The following is a 21,995-nucleotide window of genomic DNA, read 5'->3' as shown; positions in this document are numbered from 1 at the left end:
ATGAGTTTAAAGGCGATTTTCGAGAAGATTTACAAGTTATCTTGAATCTTTAATATTCCTCGTAGCATTAACGAAGATTCAATTATGCTAGATCTCGTGATCTTGCGCACGTTCCCACCGGAAGCAACTATTTCAATAAATCACAGTGTCCTGTTCCATATGGCACACGTGTGTCATATGGATAAAAGTTCGCTTAATTTTCCTTGTTTCATACACTGCACTGCCAAGAGTTCTTTCGAGCGAAGATGAAATTCCCCAAGAAGGAAGCAGGAGACGACAAACTTCTTGTTTTTCCTCTCTAAAGCCGAGACATTCTCCTGAGATCACCTTCACGGATTACGGGAAGAAGAATCACTTTGCGAAACTTTTTGTCGAAGGTGACTAGAAAGCTGCTTTTTCGCCGCACTTTGTTCATCGTCGACCGGCTCACAAAAAACAAGCTTACGGCAAACGATAAAGTATTGAACGATACGAGAGCATGCAGGGACTAGAGTGAGAAAAAAATACTGTCACAGGAAATTACTACCTCTCTTGCAGCTATCGAATCGACGGGATGGGAAGCACCATCCCGTACACCATGGACCGAAAGGCCGAATGGATGAAAGATCACAAACTGTACAGGACCACACATAGCTTTCAACGTCAGTAGGCTCACCTGTCGTAATTTTGCCATCGCATCGGCTGTGATGAAATCTCCCTTTTGAAATTTAGTCACGAAGCACATCACCTGGTACTGGCTTTGGCCGCGTTCCTCCTCGCCCAGGACCAGGGCTTTTAGCACTTGAACTTCCTGCAAAAAAAAATAGAATAGTGCCGTTGAGATAGACATGTCGATTGGGGGGCGAGAGGGAAACAAATTCTAGTAAATTTGGTTTCTGATCCATAGGGTACCGAAACGCAGGCGACATATTTCATTACTTTTGTGGCAAGGGTTTATGGGAAAAATGTATTGATATTTTTTCCCCGAAAACCACTGAAATATATTAAGAAATATATGTGCCTAAGAAAATATCAGTGTCTTCGTCATGCAAACTATTTACTTTAAATTTAATTATTTCTGATTATACTAGGCTGGCTAAATAGTTCGTGGAGCATAATCTGTACTCCAACAGTAGAACTAATTCTAACAGCATTGAACGTGTTTATACACCCTATTCAGCCATTCCATGCCAAACCGATATACAGGTCGGGCTTTATTATATATAGTCGACCATTTTTTTTCAACAATTATTTTCGAATTCTATACATAATCAAATCTAAAGAAAACAATTTTTTATTAATGTATGAATGTCAAACATTAATAGGAAAATAGCTTTTTTGTGATACGATTATGCATTGGATTCCAAAATTAACGTTGGAAGCGAAATTGCGATTACAGGTCGGACTCGATTATACAGGGTTTTCCAATTTTAAATTCCGAAAGTAAATTGAAATAAAACACACTTAGAATTCGAATTTCGATGAAACTTTTATTTCAAATTAAAGTTTGGTTTATGCCATTATGTGTGAAATACAACATCGTTCAAATGTCCACCTAGGGCATCCTCGCACACCTTGATCCGGAACAGGTAATTTTCGATGTCTTTTCGGCACATATGGGGCGGTATCTCGGTCATAACTTCACGAATGTTGTCTTTCAAATGTTCAAGAGTTTGCGGAGAGTTGGCATAGACACGGTCTTTCGCATAAACCCACAAAAAAAGTCTAGCGGGTTCAAATCGCATGATCTAAACGGCCAATTGGCATCACCAAAACGCGAAATTATGCGTCCCTCAAATTTCGTTCGCAATATGGCCATGTTCAGTCGTGTTGTGTGGCACGTGGCGCCGTCCTGCTGAAACCACATGTCATCCGTATCCATATCTTCAATTTGTGGCGAAAAAAAATCGGTTAACATGCGGCCATAGCGCTCACCATTCACAGTTACCGTCTCGCCGTCCTCATTTTCAAAGAAATACGGCCCGATGACTCCACCAGACCATAATGCGCACCAAACAGTGACTTTTGGCGGATGCAATGGCCTCTCAACAATCACGTGTGGATTTTCTGAGCCCCATATACGGAAATTTTGGGTGTTCACATAGCCACCGAGCTCGAAATGTGCCTCATCGCTGAAGAAAATTTGATGCGAAAATTCAGTATTTTGCTGCTGTTGTTCGTTCACCCAATCGACGTATGCCCGACGCATTCCATGGTCTGGTGACCACCGCTCTAATTTTTGTACCAGTTGGACTTTATATGGATGTAGGTGCAAGTCCAAATGCAAAATTCGCCACAATGATGTGTTTGACAAGCCCAATTGCTGAGCACGCCGTGGAATCGAAACATTCGGGTCATATTTTCGGCCGAACGCACATTACGATGATGTACAGGTTTCACAATATCCGCTACGGATCCAGTTTGTTCGAATTTACGCACTACATTAGCGATTGTGTGCTCTGTAGGCCGTCCATGACGACCAAAATCCGTCCGTAATGCTCGAAAAACATTTGCCGGTTTTTCATCATTTTTATAGTATAATTTAACAAAATTAACACGTTGTGTGATGCTAAAACGATCCATATTGTAAAATGGCAGACATTCAACTAACGATATGACGCTTTGGTTGACAGCTATGTCAAACGGTTGTCAGCGCAGGACTATATACTTTCGGAAGCCCGAAATGGAAAACCCTGTATATAGTCGACCATTTTTTTTTTCAACAATTATTTTAAAATCCTATAAATAATCTCAAGAAAACAATTTTTTCATTAATGTATGAATGTCAAACATTAATAGAAAAATAGTTTTTTTGTGATTCGATTATGTAATTGGATTCGAAAATTAACGTTGAAAGTGAAATTGCGATTATATATAATCGAGCCCGACCTGTACACCCATACCTCGCTTTACGGCCTAGATACGTTCCACGAAACATGGCCGCAAAGCGAAAAGTCGTATAAAGAATCGGTTGAATATCGACGTCGAAAATCGTTTTTTCGCCGTTATAGCAAAACATTTTAGACCGTAAATCGAAAACATGCCTTAATTGAAGAGGGCCGTTATAGCGAAATGCCGTATAAAGAGCGGCCGTATATCGAGGTATGAGTGTAGTGGTTTTCAGATTTCCATGAAAAGGGATAATTTTGTTTTTTTTTGCAAAATATTAGACTAGTATTTTTTTATTTTTTTCATTCGGGTGACCATTTCCATTTCAGGGTGGTCCGAAAAATCAACTTTTTCAATTTTTCTTCAAAATTGGCTTTCTTCAAAAAAAAAAACATTACTTTTGAACTACTGAACCGAATAAGATGATCGCCATATCAAATTGAAGGCATTGAGCTGGTTCTTCGAAAAAATGCTACATTTCCTGAAAATTGAATTTGGTTTTCGTAATTCATGGTTGTATTTGTTTTTCATAGTTTACTTGGTCTCGGGACCAAGGGCGCTATATTTTTTTATATATTTTCTTGAAGGCTGAGGTTTTTTTCATAACATATCCAAAATGAGAGAGGCGTTAGTTTTTGTTCTTGATTTATGATATTTCAAAATAAACCGATGATTCGAAATATCATTTCCGATTTTTTTACAAAAAGGATTTTTTTTTTAATTCATATCTTTTGAACTACTAGACCGATTCAGATTATCGATATATCAATTTAAAGCTAATGAGTTAGTCTTCTTTGGAAAAATGCCACACTTGCGTGAAAATTGGATTCTAGACGCATAGATTTGGTGTGGTCGCATACGAATATTGAGCTTGAGCTTGAGCTTGAGCTTGGGTAGACTGTACAATTCGTAGTTGCTCTCCGTGATTGACCTGAACCAACCAAATTGCACAAAGAACACACAGAATGACGCTTGGGACTAGCAAATCATTCTCGTTGTGCAATTCTCGGTGATTCGAGCTTTAAATGGTCAATAAAGACGCCGGCCACGTCCTTACAGTCACCAGGGGAAGGGAAGGAATGTTAGTATGATATTCGCCGCCCGAAGGCCAGAAGGGTCGCCTCTATAGCGTGGTTCCCTAGCGTTTATCATGGGAGGGATAGTTGTTAGTGGGAGAGGTATGAATCAGGATTCACTGTGGTAAGTGATGTGATTATGTAAACGCGAACTATGGACAATACAACAAAACGAAATTCTGAAAATCTCATATCTCAACACACAGCAGAGATCTTTAGGTATCCTGAGAAGGAAAACCTGTAACAATAATTAGATTTTTCATTTTTCACACGTATTTGTTATGAAATCCTATTGCAACTGCAAAATTTTAACTGTGGGAAACCTGAGAAGGCGACCGAGAAAACTCCGCTCAAACCAATCAGACCAGCGATATATCCTATTATTCAATGAGCGAAGTCTTTATTTAACCCCAATCGCGGTGATGGATGGTTAACTTTGGGAAACCTGAAAAAGTAACCGAGAGAATTCCTCTACAATCGATCGACCCGACGATGTGTAATATATTAAGATATATTCTGTTATTCATCATGCGTACGCTTTATAGAACTCAAATCGGAGAATTATCTTTGGGAAACCTGAGAAGGTAACCGAGAGAACTGATCTCGAAACAATCGTCCTCCTTCATGATATAAACTAACACACCAAAGCTATTTTCATAGTTCAATATTAGTCCAATTTTGATTGATATTGATGAACATTTTGATCAACCTCTGTACGAAAATGTGACCACAAGGATCGTATGCAATCGCGAGAAGTAAACAGCTACACATAATTGCACTGGTGCAGCTGCCAGTGACCCTCCGCCACACCAGCAAAACAAGCGAACAAAATAGACTACCTCCCGACTTAAATTTTTTAACTCCGACTTAATATAACAGCGGACAGTGGATCTAAGCTCACACGAAAATTTGACTGCACAAACGACGATAAGAAACAAAACTTTCTGGCCACCCGAAGCAGTGAGTCCGAGCCCAATGCACCCACACCAATACCATTATAGGTAGCTACAATCGCGCGACCGTATACAACTCCTAAGGCAGCACTTTCGCACTGAGAATTGAGCCATGAAATAAAAACACGAAAGCAGAGAGCATCAAAAAGAAAGAGACAAAATGATACTTAGCAGTGTTCCATTCTTCCTGTCGCTCACGAAACGATCATTCGATCATCAAATTAATCATTAGCAGCTCCTCTCATTCAGAGGAGAGCAAGGAGAGCGCCTCGAGCAAAATGGCACTTAAACACGAAACTGTTACAATCAGTTAACACTGGAATCCAATCAATGAGCACTGGATTTGCAAAATGTTTTTTTTTCAGTATATAGCATATAACCTCTTTCAATTACACAACTCAAACACTTTCTTTTATTTCTACTGCTATTAAAACATCTAATTACGGATATCAGCGAACAAATCGCTATTAAAGTCTGCTTCATTTAATATTGGAACAAATTCTTTTGCTCATTGTGGCGCTCCTAGTGGACGGATTTGGAAACTTTTTTCACCCACGTGTCGGGAAATTCATTACCTTTCACCATGTATTTATGTCATAACACCAAACGATAGCATTTTGTAAACAACCGCCATGGAAGCCGAACGGAGAGATAAAATTGTGCACAATTTTCTTGAAAATCCATTGTTGTCGGCATCTAAGCTAGCTAAACAGCTTAAAATGCCCAGAAATACCGTATGGCGTGTTATCAAGCAGTACAAGGAAACATTGACGACGGCTCGGAAGCCGCATTCGAAGCGTCGGAGTGGAACTGTCGACCGGAAACTGCGTGGGAAAGTCATCAAGGCCGTCAAGAGGAATCCCAATCTTTCAGACCGCGATTTGGCCAATAAGTTCCAGGCCGCTCACAGTACGGTGCGACGAATTCGTATCCGGGAAGGAATAAGGTCATTCCGAGCCAGCAAACAGCCAAATCGGACGCTAAAGCAGAACAATGTGGCCAGAATCCGTGCTCGAAAGCTGTACGACCAAGTGCTGACCAAGTTCGACGGATGTATTCTGATGGACGATGAGACCTACGTGAAGGCGGACTTTGGGCAAATCCCAGGTCAAAAATTTTATTTGGCGACGGCTCGGGGGGATGTACCTGCAAAATTTAAGTTCGTGTTTGCGGATAAATTCGCCCGCAAGTACATGATTTGGCAGGGGATATGCAGTTGTGGACAGAAAACCAAAGTCTTTCTCACTGACAAGACAATGACATTAGAAGTCTACAAAAAAGAGTGCCTACAGAAACGGATTCTGCCGTTTATTCGTGCCCACGACCGTCCAGTAATGTTTTGGCCGGACCTCGCAAGCTGCCATTACAGCAAAACGGTTATGGAATGGTACGCAACGAACGGGGTCAGCGTAATACCGAAGGACCTCAACCCCCCAAACTGCCCCCAGTTCCGGCCGATAGAGAAATACTGGGCAATCACGAAGCGGAGGCTTAAGGCAAAGGAAAAACTTGTTAGGAACATGACTCAAATGAAGAACTGGTGGAATCAAATCGCCAAAACGGTGGACGAAAAGGGTGTGCGCCGCCTAATGTGCCGTATTACGGGAAAAGTACGAGAATTTCTTCGAAACAGCAATGAATAATTTTTTTAATTTTTTTTTATGAAAGAGTAAAGAAAATGCTACATTTGTATGAAAAACAAATTATGAATTCGTTAATAAATGACTGAACTACACGCAATTGTTTGTGTTCCAATATTAAATGAAGCAGACTTTATTCTTGCTCATCGAATTACTGGAGAGCAATACGCGCTCAAAGAGAAAGTAAAGCACACACACAAAAAAGCCTTAGCATCTTCAAAATGCGTTTCTAATTAGGTTAACACTATACATCAAAATGCTTCTAGAAACTTTAGATAGTTTCTCTGCAACACAAATCATGTACTTCGACATGTATATTATTCATTTTTTATATTTTATTTTACACGACCGTAATTGAAAAACACAGCAATCAACAGATATCGCGGGAGGAACAAAACGCGTTTGATCGTGCCGAAAACAGATACGGAGCGACGAAAAATGCGTCCGTACCCGATGACTGCCCGACGGAGACCGGTGTGGTCGCATACGAATATTGAACGAAAACTGAAAGCATGTGAACTTTGACAAATCATAACTCAAAAACGTTCATTGGCTTCAAATTGATATGTTGATCGTCTAAATCGGTTTATAAGTTAATAAATAATTATATTATAAATTTTTGGAAAAAACATTTTTGGAAGAAGGTAAAAAAATTGATTTTTCGGGCCACCCTAAAATGGCCTAATGAAAAAAGGGGTTCAGTCAGAGGGGACCAATTCGCAAAATTAAAATTTTCTAGTTATTGATTGCATTACCAAAAAATAAAAACTTTGAGTGCTTTGAGGCAACCCTAAATCATGTCCGATTGAGCTGAAACTCATTTTTTGGGCCACTAAACAAACTGTGCATGGTCGGTTTTTGAAATTCGATGATGATTTCTATTACATACATCCATTGCCACCCTAATGGAGGTATAGAAAAATATTCGAAAAATAATCATAGACTCAGATTAAAATTATTTTTGGAAACTAATATTTTAAAAATCTTTAATCTGTAACTATAGATGCTTGGTTTCAAAAAAACATATTTTTTCTGGAAATATAAATTATTTTGTGGATATGACAACCCTACAACTCGTGTGTACATTCTCACCTATGACGGTGAATTTCGATTCTAAGAATGCAACAGACAGACATAATGTTGAAGTCAACCTTCGTATCATACATAGGATCTCGAGAGCGTACAATAGAAACAATAAAGTGGAAGCTGAAGAATGTAGAGAATCTATAGCACAGCACTCTGCAACAGTGAACCGACACTAATATGATAGACACGTAACGCACTGCTAAATAATTTAATCAACGTGACTGTCCGTTTCACTTGAACAGTCCTCGATACATGTACACACACACATACACACGACAAGAGAACACGCCCGCAGAAGATACAGTCACCGGATCGCCGGGTTTGTATGCATCCGATGCAAACATTCGAGAGTCCTCTCGTCTTGCCACTGCTGGTATGTATTAGCAAACGAACATCAAACAAATCATGAGGCAAAACGATACCGACGACAGACACCATTGCCGTCACATTTCGTGACACCAGTGAGAACCCTGAAAATATCGATATCAGACTGTACAAAAAAGCGATCCCTCTCTACGACATGTTATCTAACACCGGACATGGCAACGAACGAAACTTGTTCCTCTGTGTGGCTCTCATTGTTGGAAAATGAAAATGCACGAAGGCTTTGTCCGGAGTTGATCCGGGTTGGATATATACTCAACTTTCATCTCCTGTTCACTCTTACCTCGGGTGTGAAATGTACTGTTCGTGAGCGGTTGAAATAGCATATCTCGAATGGTTGGGCAGGACTGTGAGGTGGTCGGCGGTTTACAGTCCGTCAGGTGAGTATGACCATATATGCCGCTTTAAAATTGGATGTGACTTTGATTTATAATCCTGAAATATTGGAATTCTCGAATACAAAAATACTATATTTTCACGTGTCAAGGCGATGTTGACTGACTGCATCATCATCAGTGAAAGCTATGCAGAATTTCTCCCCCCTGAAACGACCAAGTGTAGAATGGAATCCTCGTTATCACGTCCGAACAAAGCAAGACCAGTGTCCTCACCGTCAGTTGTTTTATGGCTAGTTCGATGTCATTCGTTTTACTGTGGTGGCATCGGGTACTATGCAACTTTTAAAAGCCGACACTGACTAGGACCAACCGATACAGAAGAGAGCACCCGGTTATGCTTGGTGGGATTGAAACGACAGCGAAAGACACATCGCAATGCGCAGCGAACCATCGCCCACAACGTCACCCCTTATTCATGGTGGCGAGTTGAATGGGGCAGGTTCATTCAACGGGGTGTGAGAGATGCATTTTTCACTTTTCGAATCTGCGATCTCATTCCGGTCGAATGGATAGCCGCGTTCGATGGATGGAAGGCGAAACGATGACACGACACGATGGTAGAGAGAGTTTATTTTTTGACAGGCCATAGAAAGAAGGAAATTTACCCTGACACATGTGCCACATGTAGCGACGATCTATGACTGAGTTTTAATTTTTACAAAAAATGGGATTGAAAACATTATTAATTTCCTGGAACACCAGTTGCAATAGAGCTGTCCCACCGTAAATGACGATTTTTTTTCATAAATTTTACTATATTTTTTTCATTTGGCTCAAATCTTTCGAACACATTTTTGACGTAGGACTACGTCTTTCATTTCTATACCGGGGTGTAAAGTCAATGTTTCGAAAACGAAAGCGTTACGCCGGAGACCGAGATTTTGAGCGTTAATAACTCCTAAACAACTGAACAAAATGGTATGATAAACACATTCGAAAGATAAAATGTGCAAACCGTTGTTGCAAATTATTCGTTTTGGTCATAAAAAACAGGAAGCGGGTTATAACTGTGGTATAACTGCAAGGTTGACGTATGACAATCGTTGATTTAGTGATCATTTGTTTGAAGTTCAATCCTAATCCACTCTGAATGAATGAATAAATGAAGATTTGGGGCATTTCGGGGGAAAATGAGAGCGTTGCGTTGGAGGCACAATGTTTTATGCATATAATATTGGATACAAAAATATTCTACTGATGGGGAAGAATAATCTTCAGAAACTTTCCTGTTAATTGCACTTGATTGAAAAATCACAAAATGAAATGCAATTGATCGCAGTATTATATGAATAAAAACATTAAAATTAACTCTTTCGCTTGAATGTAATTGTTGGCAGATTATTTTTCAGCAACGATAACATCTTTGTGGATTTTTCTCGATGCCCGATGTCCGCCAGTTGTTAATGCTATCTCGATAACCACAAAACGGAAAGACCTTCCCAAAAAAATGTATTTGGTCACTGTACTATATGTATAGAAAACCATAAAATAAACTCATTCGCTTGAATGTAATTTCAATGCCAAGGGGAACTGGTAGATTATTTTTCAGCAACGATCACATCTTTCCGGATTCTTTTCGATAACCAACAAACAAAAATGTGTGTATGACGGCTGCTCCGATGCCTCAAGCGGAACCAATTTTCGATGCTGGTACTTTCTTGATCGCCTTTTCAGTGGCATCACTCTCCTCCTGATTCCCTTCTGGCCTAAGGTGCACAAACAAGCTCTTGGTGACACCGTTCAAAAGTGCTTCCATGATGAACGAAGTTAGCTTCACCACAACAGCGACAACATGCTCCAATCGCTGTTCAATTATAACTGAGTGGATTTCCGAGCGGCGCTCGCTTATATACCGAATGGTGATTTCACTAGCCTATTTTCAAAGCAATTTTAGGGCTATTGAAACAAATTTTTGGATCAAGAAGTAACAAGCATATAACGCGTAGACATTTTATCTTTCGAATGAAGTGTTTATCATGCCATTTCGTTCAGTTATTTAGGAGCTATTAATGCTCAAAATCTCGTTCTCCGGCGTAACGCCTTCGTTTTCGAAACTTCGAACTTACACCCCAGTATAGAAATGAAAGACGTATTCCAATGTCAAAACGTGTTTATTTCAACTAAATATCCACTGCCATTTTCTGTTTCATTTTCACGTCGTCTATGTTGTCGTCTGAACATATGCGCTGTAATGTCTTGACAATGTATTGTATTTTGACCTGGCAATAGTAAAAACTGTGTCGGTGTTGCTCATGATAGCGTCTCGCAAGTGAATGTATCCTTCCTCACGCCGCTCCTGTTTATTGTGTCGCAGGAATCGCAATCGTTCACTTTTTATCTTCCCGTACATGTTAACCATGAATTGCTGGCACTGCTCACAACATCGTAGAATGACGTTGTCCTGGCCGCGTCGTATCATCATATGATACAGCTGGAGAACCAATTACTCGCGGACGACTCGAGGTTAGTAGGGTGACAATTTTTTAACATGGAGAGGAAGGGACACAAGGAGATTCGGACAATACTAATGATTAAACACGGAGAACGATATTTTTGAGGAAAAGATAGATTTGGGACATGTTGTCAAGGTATAACCGAGCCAACAAATCCCACACCGCCACATTTGGTTGTTTCCCTCGGGTCCGAAGGGAGTTATCTTAATTCGATCTGGCTACAAGGTACATCTCACACGACCGAACAACATTACATTAGTACTTTCAAGACGTGATGCTTGACATAGAAATCTCAACAATCTGAAAATGACGCAAGTAATATTATGTTTCTAGGCGAACGCTAGAAACGTTTGAGCGATTGAAGAAGAGCGTTTTTTGAACGAAGTGTGTCGACAATGAATTCCAGATTATTTTTTCTGCTTCGAATCACAATTTCTCGCGTCGTTGTGCAGTCACCAACAGTGATTACAGCAACGTCTTCAACAACATGCGCATTGGATCTAAACACGTGCTCTTCAGCTGGTGTTTTATCTGGATCGATGACAAAAGCGTGATTGTCATTTTGTAATCCGAGCATATGTGATTCGAAGAGTTTTAGTAATTCATTGCACTCATTCAATAAGGCTTCCAGCTCACCGGTGATGCGCCTGACTTAAGACGAATTGAGATTACTTGCACATATGGCCCCATTTCGAAAACATAAATAAATTCGTTCTATCTGAAAAAAGAACAACGGTTAAAATATTTGGATATTTTTTATACAAAAATACTAAAATCGCCGTTCGAAAAATTGAGGATTGAGATAAGAGTGTGAAAATTTGGGGTTATATAAGTATTCCACTCCGAGCAATATTAAATATATGATTATCGAAACAGTGTTCAAAAAATTGCTAAAATCTCACGGAAAGCTATATTGTCAAATTAGTGGAGCTAGGATTTACGGAAAAAAACCGCTTAATCAAAAATTTAAAATTTGCGATCACCATTAATGACCCACATTCATTTATAACCCACGGCTTAAAAAATGACTTATCTGATAAATTAAAACAGTTTACAGATTGTTTGACCTGTAAAAATTCATCAATTTCACCAACAATCTATTTTACGCCGATGTGAAAATTGCATTGATACATTTTTCTTAGAAAAAACGTTATAAGAAGAAATTGATGGAAAAAAAATTGTTGATGAAAAACAATGGGTTACAATTGACAGATACGATGTAGAGACGTTCCCAGAACAGAAGGAGGAGATTGTTTCCTATTCCATTAAAATGTTATAAAAATTGATACCGTCATCCGGGGGCAAATTGATCACTGGGGTGAAATCGATCACACGTACTAATGGAAACAAATTGAAACTTTTGAAGGTGTTATTCAATTAAATTAATTTGTTTTTACATGACGTGATCAATAATCATGTGTAGGTTCTTTTTGTCAGTAGTTCTCATCAAAACACTAATCAAATTGCATAAAATTTTATCTTTTCTGAACAGCATTTTCGTTTCTATTTTCAAGCATTGTGAAGAAACATATTTTCAACACATTAAAACGATATTAATAGACGCTAGACATATTAATTCACACTAAGCTGATTCCTTACGAGTTGAAATCAATTTTACAAAAAGCACCTTCCTAACCAGACATCCAATATTGCGGCTGAGTTTTCTCGGAAATGGCTGAACCGAATTTCATGCGACAATTTTCATTTGAAACTTCATTTTGTTTCATTTGAAAACCCCTTGAAATTTTACCGGAATCGATCCACGGATTCCGGAGATATGGCTGGAACAAGTTCGCGGGCAATATATTCCAGAACCCAAAACAACACAAACTTTTGGAGAATCAAACTTCATTATTTTCAGAATAGCTTATTCGTGAAGAATTAAAGCCTATATGACCTCATTGAGGTAACTCGAATATGTTCAGGATTAGTTTTCCGAGGGAAGTGACCACTTTATGACCAGAGCCAAATTCCATCATACGACATATCGAACTTCATGGTTTGTCAAAACTAGCTCATTGGTAACCATTTCAAAGGTTTTTGGTCACATTAGGACAACTCGGAGGTCTCCGAATGACCTACAGCTCAAACTTCGAGATATGAGAAAGGCACGACTACGCCTTCAGGAGCATTAAATCAGATCCTCAAACCCTATGATTCACATTATCATAGGTAAAAAAATCAATGAATTTCTATACATTTTCGTGCATATTACGCAAGAAAATTATGAAAAAATAAATTGATCGATTTCACCCCAAAGGTATGTTTGCATATTTTTCGCTAAAAATTTTCCAAGCTAACGTAATTTTTTTCAACTAAACATTTCAAAACGTTTTGTGATTTTGCACCAGTACGGGTTTTAAAAATAATTGGGTATAGATTAAACAAAATATTTCGAGAATATTTTTGAATTTTCCTGATCAATTTGCCCCTGGTTTACGGTACCACGTGATTTCATTAAAAGAGAACAGTCTACATTTTTGAAAAATATAAAAAAATAACTTGCGGGAAGGAACTATATGGGATTTTTCAGAAAATCAAACTATTGTACTACAGGTTGAAGTTCAAAGTCATCACTGGAATGCGAATTGTGATTTTTTCTTCAAGCAAAAAGGAAAGCTCAATCATTTAAGTGTTGTAGTAATTTCCGAAGATTTGCATCACCATTCTATATCCGCTAACTTATTTATCTCAAAAATGATTGATTTTATAGGCCAAGAAAAGCATTTTAATTTGAACAAAATATTTCATGTTGGGCATTATGAAACAAAAAAATATTTTTTTAGGAATTATGAAACAATGTGAAATGTGTGATAAAATACGGCTCTCTTTCATTGTACAGGGAAACTTCGATATAACGTACCCTCGTTATAAAGTACCCTCGATATAACGTCACTCGATATAACATACATTTTGTCTCGATATAACGTACATATTGTCAAACTTTAAAGGAATAATTTTTAGAATTTTTTTTTTTGAAAGAACAATCAATTATCTGTATTGTTATACTAAAACATGTTTTTTACTTTAAACCAATCCCGAAATACAGCTGGTTTTGTGATTCCGGATTCTAAATTAACCATCTTCAACCAACAGTACGAAGGGAAATATCGTGAGAAAGGTTAGCTTAGTCTTCTAATTGAATTTATTCATTAACCTTACCAAAACAGCTACACAATAAAGTAATATAAGCTACGTTTTTTGTTACCCTGTATACCCTGTATACCTGTATAATTTGGAATAAAATGCTTTCAGAAAACTAATTTTAATAATTGAATAAACTGGAAAACCATCCGAAAACAACCGAAAGTTGGTGTTTTTCAGTTTTCAGCTAAATCCAGAAATACAACATAAAATTCGCCCTTCAAATTCAAGTGAAATTCATTATACAGTGGACAAAATTCCTACAAGCGCGCGGATGTTTTTCAATATATTGATAATAGAACTGAAATAAAAATAAAATATATCAAAATATTACAAAAATGACGGCGCCAGTGGTTGTATGGTTAGCGTAACAGCCTCACAATCCGATCGGCCTGGGTTCAATCCCAGCTGGCGTCGTTAGGATTTTCTGAGGCGAAAAATCTCTGGTTACGTCTTCCTTCGGAGCGGAAGTAAAAGAAGTTGGCCCGGCTCATGAGTTGTTGAGTCTGATAGGTAGGAACAGGTGGAGTCGCCTCCCTGATGTCGGTGATTGGCACTAAAGTGGCGGAAATAGGCCGACGAAAAATAAGCGAAGATAAAAAAATAAATAAATAAAATATTACAAACACTTGAATTTGAGGAACGGAAATGGAACGAAATCATACCAGAAACAAGTAGTTCCCTTATATGGGTACGATTGTATGGATATTGTATTCACGACCTAGTGTACAATTATGACAGAAATCAATTTGTAAAGTAACATTCATGTAGAAACAATAAAATTTTAAATTTAACATTAAACCCTATTGATAACCCACCGTTCGCAATGCTCTGTGTTCAATGCAAGCACCCCAATCCATGATCCCTCCCATCGTTCACTCCTTCTCCGATATTTCATTTCAATCATTCCACATTCGAGCCAGTGATTGATCTGACAACATTGACAGCCTGGCCGATTTCGGTACGGTGAATAGGTGATAAACAAAGCAAAACAAAAAAAACAGCTTCATAGTTTGACAGTAATCCCAGCGGAAGCGGAATTGATACCGGTGCGCATTTATGTACTTATGTACCCACCACGCGAGAGAGAGAACTTTCACAGAGTTCGGTCAAAGAAGCATTAGTTTCGGAGATTTTGCTTGGTCCATTCAAACGGTGGCACTCGCTCTGGCGGCTATGAGCACTGTCCGGCGATATTGAAATGGATGTCCACTCGAATTACAGTTTAAACCGATTTTACGACTGTTTCCATTAGAGCGCTAAGCGGATTGGGAATGCTGGAAAATGTTGAAGCACTCCCGATTTCAGGCAATCGCTTCGAAATGTTCATGCTAGTTTGTCCGATGGCGATTCCACTCCCACCAGCAATATGGACAAATCCCACCGTTGCGAAATTTTCCTGCGTCCAATTTTCGGGACCCACCACCACCGTCTGTCCCATTTGCATTTCCAGCAGGATGCCGCTTTATGGAGCGCAAATTGTTTTCGCAGCATTTCATTTTTAAGTGCCGAGTTTCAAGTTCTTTGCCCGACTGTTTACCACGACGCATTCGCGCACAAGTCGCACTTCTTCCGTTGCCGCTGGGTGCTTCCGGACCACCCAGCAGAAAGTTTTAATGAATTTTCACACCGCACCTCCGATCAAGATTGGAATTTTTACACAGTTTCACGCTCGGAGAGATTCTTGGCTTTCGCCAAGGAGCCGCAGGCTAGACGGAAGTTGTTTGGGAACAGTGCTCTCGTCGTAAACGGGTGGAATGATAGCTTTACAGTAGCTGTCATAGTTTTGAACTGAAAAAAATACTCTCGTCTAGCAATGTACTGAAAATTGAATTCTGAAAAGTATTTAGGCAACGACAAATTGTTGAATTTATGTTGGTACCTTCGGTCACCCATATTTTCGAAAAGTAGAAGTAGGTCTAAGAGTCAAGTTGAACACAACTAAGAAAATAAAAATTTAAGAAATGGAAATCATAAGAGCAGATACATATAGCGGAAGTGTGGATAAGACGTATAGTGAGGGTAAAATGCACGCTGCGCTTTCACCCAACTCTTAATCCCGAAACAATGCTCGAATTCTCGAAGTTTAAATGATCAATCGAGAAAAAGTCACTGGCAAAAATTATAACAATCAATTGTCTCGAGTCAGGCCTCTTCACCTCACGATAATTACATGCATGATAATGATGTGGAAGTTTAAATAGTTCAAACACGTAAAACAAAAAGAAATATTTTTTTCGAAAATTTTATTGGGTGAATAAATAAAACCGAGAATAAACGCGAACGATCCGTTGCTCTCTATAACGAAGTATTATTTGGATGATGAAGAGACTTCGCGAAGAAGATTATGATTTTTGGAAATCTTTTCACGAAGTTTGTCACAGTCCAGATCAGGCTCTGTTTAGCTTTCATCTGATTCATTACAACTAGGTAAAGAATTTTTGGATTTGACGAATTTGAGTTGCAAGTATAGATGCCATCACAACAGCGCCTTCCGAGTAATATTGCACCACAAGTTTCACACCTCCTCCTTTTGTGGTTCTCCAGCCAGTCAGCATAGCAGCCTAGCAGCGAAGAGCAGGGCAGTATTTTCCCAACCGTGACGCAGCGTATAGACAACAAAGAAAGAATCACGAGCAAAAAAAGTGTTCAAATTCCTATCACGAAGTATTGACATATTGGGTGTTTATGCTTCTGTCACAACGTGTTTTTCAACGTTTTATATTAATTTGCTAGCTGGCCTGGCAAACGTAGTTCTGCCATATAAATCATTGCTAGTGGATATGTTGTTTGTTAAATAAAAATAATCAATATATTGATAGAGCGTTTAAATGTTTAACGATGTGATCGATAGAATATAACGAATGAAACGATTTGAACGGAAGTGTATTTAATGTTTATGCTGCCAAAAATGCGCATCGTCATTCGATAAACAAATATGAATGTTCGTGATTTATGTGTTCATAGTTGTGTTTGACATACCGAGGAATGGAGCGCCAAGACGATGACCGCCGACGAAAAAATAATAACAAGCAAACAGTTACTTTTCTTAATTCAATGTATTTCATTAATGTAACTGACATGTTTGATATCTTAAAAGTGAAAAATCATACATTTTTGTCATGAAATTAACAAAAAAAATAAGAAAATCAATATGTTTCAACTGCTGACTCGTTGAGGAAAATAACCTCTATCATATTACCTTTTTGCAGAGAATGTGTTACTCTGCAACACAGAAAACATGTCAGGGTCTATTTTCATTTATAATTTTTGTTTTAAAAGCGTGCTTATTTCACCCGATATTTCATTACTATTTTCCCTTCACAGAAATGAAACAGGAATCTCTATCTAGTATATGTGGAATTGTGTTACAAGCTTGCACCATTTGCCCAACCCAATTGGATTTGAGCCGAACGGATTACAGAATGCAATATTGCGATATGGATTAATTTTTCGAATTTTCTCTCAAAGCTTTTCAAAAATTACAAAACTTTTTCTCACCGTAACATTCATTTACGGACTAAGGCGAATACGAGGGTCACTATTTATATTTCGGGAATTGGCAACATTGATGTCATGTGAGTCCATCTGACGGTTCCATCATAAAGTTTGACATTTTTGACGATATACGTACTCAGAACATTTTGTCATACGGACGCTATTTGTTTATTTTATATTTAGTTGAAAGTTTGGTCTCGGCAAAAAAATGGAACTGAATCGTGAACATTTTCGTGCGATGATTTTTTACGACTTTCGACGTGGATTATCACAACAAGAGTGCGTCAATCAACTTAATTTGACTTTTGGCGATGAAGCTCCATCAAAAACCACTGTGTATCGTTGGTATAGTGAATTCAATCGTGGTCGTAGTTTGCTGTCCGACGAGTTTCGTGAATGTCGTCCAAAATCGACTGTAGTGCCAGAAAACATCGATGCTGTGCACGAAATGATTAAGCAAGATCGTCGTGTAACCTATTGTGAGATTGAGGCATCCGTAAGCATTAGTTCCACCAGCATATATGCGATTTTTCATGAACACTTAGTTGTGCGAAAATTATGTTCACGTTGGATCCCACATAATTTGACAATCGCTCAAAAAAATAAATGGAATAAATGCTTTGAAAATTGGTTTAAGCGCATGCAAAAGTGTATCGATCATCGTGGCGAGTACTCTGAAAAGCAATAAAAATATATTCGCAGCTTAACTATTTGTTTTTGTTCCTATTCCCGAAATATAAATAGTGACCCTCGTACAACAAAATAAAGACAATTCAAATTGGACCATTCCTTCTGGGGATTTTGCGCTTAGCAACACATTTCGCCTTCCATTTGTATTTATATAGATAGAAGATATAGGCAGGATGGCCACTCAATTTCAATTTTTGAAGTCCCGCATTTCCCCTAACTTTTCCCGCATGATTTCAGGAAATTCCCAAGTCTCAGAAATGAAAATTTAATAATATTGTGTCGTTAGATAAACATTGCTTTTTGAAACCAGAATTGCAAAAAATATTTTTACTTTATGTTTCCAAGTTCCGCATGTGACAAAAAATTGGACGGTGTGTATCTCAGCAACAGATTTTGGGTTGGTGTAGGGTTCAGGAGATACGAACGAGATTGTTTCTGGAATATATGCACCTGGTACCTGAAGCGCTACAAAATGTATCATATCCACCCCACGTCTACTTACTCTGAATTCAAAAAGTTTCATTGATCAGGTTTACTGACCAGAACCTAAATGATCACATCCAAACATATTTCGGGCATATCCCGGATACCCTCTACCCACAGTTCGTGAGTTGAACCAAAAATCCATAATGCGACTCTTCTATGCAATCGAAACGCTACAGTTAATTTAATGTAAGTCAAATTAAGTAATTAAGTTTTTGAATCAAACCTCATCCGCATGTCATAACAATCAGAACAAAAAAAAACAATCATGTTTTTGAAGCTCATTATGTGTTTCAGTAAGATATGTGGATTTGTTCAGGTTTGTAGATAAAGTAATAACTCGTGTTTAATTATTTCATTAACTATCGCAAATAAAATTATACAGAAAACCTGTCTCGTTAATATGACGCTGGACAAAAATGTTTGACAGGAAAAAATTCGAGGAGTTGTATCTTAGACACTATTGCTTAGGACGTAGGACTACGCAATCTTTTTTTTTTTTAAATTTGTTGGTTTATCATTTCGGATATTATTTGCGAATATGTCGAAATTTCATAAATATTCTTTAGTAAAAAGTTCCGGGACTCCGAAAAGGTTTAATGCGTGGTTTTGTCATTTCATTTCGAGAAGTAACGATTCTTTCTTGCATTTGCGAGAACAATACACAAATTGATCATATGTTATAATTTATTCCTTTATATCAATGCACGCATTGCACTGAGTATTTAACGAGAGTCATTTTCCGTGCATCGCCATTCAACAAGGATAAAACACGCCTCTAACAGATGCACACAGTTGTAGGGATAAAAATGAAACATCGCGAGAATGACCGTTTATGAAAAATCGTTTCTCGACTCTAGATCAAATCCGTCAACAAAGGTAGGAGCTTGTTGCATCAGAACAGAGCCGCCCACGAGAGCAAATACGAATGGCAACTAAAAGTGTTGAAGGTGTGCTATTCATATGTACAGGAAATGATCAAGTTCTATGTTTCGCGCAACGAAAACAAGCAACACACACAAAGCCAAACACCGATGGCTAGAAGCGACCTATAATCATTTGCACTCTTCTCTTTTTTCGCCTGCTTTGCCATGGCTCGGTTGCAATGCCAGATGCACTTCAAGTGAAATATTCGCTAGGAAACATAAAACACAAAACGAGCAGAATAAGCGACCTTAGTTGTTTCGGGCACAGAAAGATTCTGAGAATTTTTCTCAGAGGAGTTGCAATACCTATACGCTAGCGACAGCTTACATAAAGGGTGTGTCACATCAAATTGCATCACGGAAAAAACGCTGTAGAAATTTAATTTTTAGGAATTATATCTTCAGCTTTCGCTTATAATCAGATAAGAGTGTATAGATCACGTTGGCCATGCCTCACTGTCAATTTTTCGTAAATTTGGAAAAATGTCGTCGAACGAAAAAGAGCGTCGTGAATTAATCCTGCGCACTCATTTCGAGAATCCGGAGTTGTCACATCGGGGTATCGGTAAGATGCTGGGAATCGTCCAATCCACGGTCAGCAGAGTACTAAAACAATACTTCGAGAACCTAACCATCGACCGGAAGGTGAAGAACGGCAAAAATGGATGCTCCGTCAGTGAAAAAGATCACAAGCGCGTAGTTAAGCAGTTTAGACGTGATCCGAGAAGTTCGGTCCGGGATGTCGCCAATAAGCTGAATTTGTCAAGTTCATTCGTCCAGCGGACCAAGCAGCGGGAGGCCCTGCGTACATACAAGGTTCAGAAGGCTCCTAACCGTGACGAAAGGCAAAACATGGTGGGGAAGACGCGAGCCCGGAAGCTGTACACCGAAATGCTGACGAAGCCGCATTGCCTGGTAATGGACGACGAAACCTACGTCAAAGCGGACTTTCGTCAGCTGCCGGGCCTGTTGTTCTTCTCCGCAGAGGACAAATTCAGCGTTCCGGAGGAGATTCGCAAGCAGAAACTATCCAAGTTTGCCAAAAAGTACATGGTGTGGCAAGCGATCTGCTCTTGCGGAAAGCGGAGCGCCCCCTTCGTGATGACCGGCACGGTAAACGGGCAGGTTTACCTTAAGGAGTGCCTACAGAAGCGCTTACTACCACTATTGAAGCAGCACGAGGGCCCGACCATCTTCTGGCCGGATCTCGCTTCGTGCCACTATTCAAAGGACGTGTTGGAGTGGTACGAAGCCAACGGGGTCACCTTCGTGCCAAAGGAAATGAACCCGCTCAACGCGCCGGAGCTTCGCCCAATAGAGAAATATTGGGCGATTATGAAACAGGCCCTCCGGAAGAACCCAAAACCTGTCAAATCGGAGGCGGACTTCAAGAGAAAATGGATTTCTGTTAAAAAAAAAAACTACAACCTGAGGTTGTACAGAACCTTATGGACGGGGTAAAGAGGAGGGTGCGAGCATACGGGCTTGGGCTCGAAGTATGAATAAAAAGAAATGCCAAAAGTTGTTTAATAGTTTTTATTTTACTGTCTAAAATTTTCAAAAGGATCGGTCAACTGGGCGAATTTCTACAGCGTTTTTTCCGTGATGCAATTTGATGTGACACACCCTTTACTATGCAAGGGTGGAGTTTACTTCGCAAATATTCTCTTTTCGCTATCCCCCTTCGTTGTTTCTATTCTAGCGGCTACATAAGTTGCCCGTTATTGCCAGCTCTGTTGGGGAAAGCAGACAAATGGACAGAACAAATGTATGGGGAAATGAGAATGCTTCCAATTTCCATCAATTTAAACCATATATAGACTATGGGATTGTAATGTATAGCACATAAAACAAATCTTAGAAAATTTCCGATTCGATTGGTATGCAAATCGTTAAAATTCGTTCGCATCAAAAAAAGTTATTAACGTTAACTTTATTTCATGAAAACGAGACCTGTTTTCTGATTTGGCACCCTTAATGTAAGACGTAGTTTCTATTGGATGAAGAGCAATAAATACATTTGCAAGTCCATGAATAAGGGAAGCAATATGGCTGTGTTTCAAATTCAGAATAGCGATTTGAATTGACAGCAACGAAATAATGCGCTGCCAAATTGGACGGTACATCCGCTCCAATGAAGTTGTCTGTCATATTTTTGGTTTCCTGATTCATGAACGGGACCCAAAAGTTATGAATTTGGACGTCAATTCAGAAAACGGCAAGCGCCCATTTTCCATCAACGAGACAGAAATTAAACGAAATTGATATTAATTTTCTTTATTTAATTTTTCTACCTTACAACAACAATATATTGCCTTTTTCACTTTACACTTTACACCAAACATGTCAGTTACGTAAATGAAATACATTGAAATAAGAGAATGGTTGATTTGTTT

The 21,995-nt window shown here is 38.8% G+C and overlaps 1 protein-coding gene across 1 annotated transcript in view; it reads right to left on the bottom strand.

The window, feature by feature from the left end:
* The window catches only part of LOC129779377 (out at first protein), a 177,257-nt gene that overhangs the window by 25,032 nt on the left and 130,230 nt on the right, over positions 1–21,995 (bottom strand). Inside the window, exon 3 of the mRNA XM_055786808.1 lies at positions 656–790. Within this exon, the coding sequence (XP_055642783.1) occupies positions 656–790 (135 nt within the window). The remainder of the gene's footprint in view (positions 1–655; positions 791–21,995) is intronic.

Source organism: Toxorhynchites rutilus, chromosome 3 (genome assembly GCF_029784135.1).
Source record: "Toxorhynchites rutilus septentrionalis strain SRP chromosome 3, ASM2978413v1, whole genome shotgun sequence".
NCBI classification, from domain to species: Eukaryota; Metazoa; Arthropoda; class Insecta; order Diptera; family Culicidae; genus Toxorhynchites; species Toxorhynchites rutilus.
The sequence above is the reverse complement of the archived record's forward strand: the minus strand, read 5'-3'. Positions and strand labels throughout refer to the sequence as shown.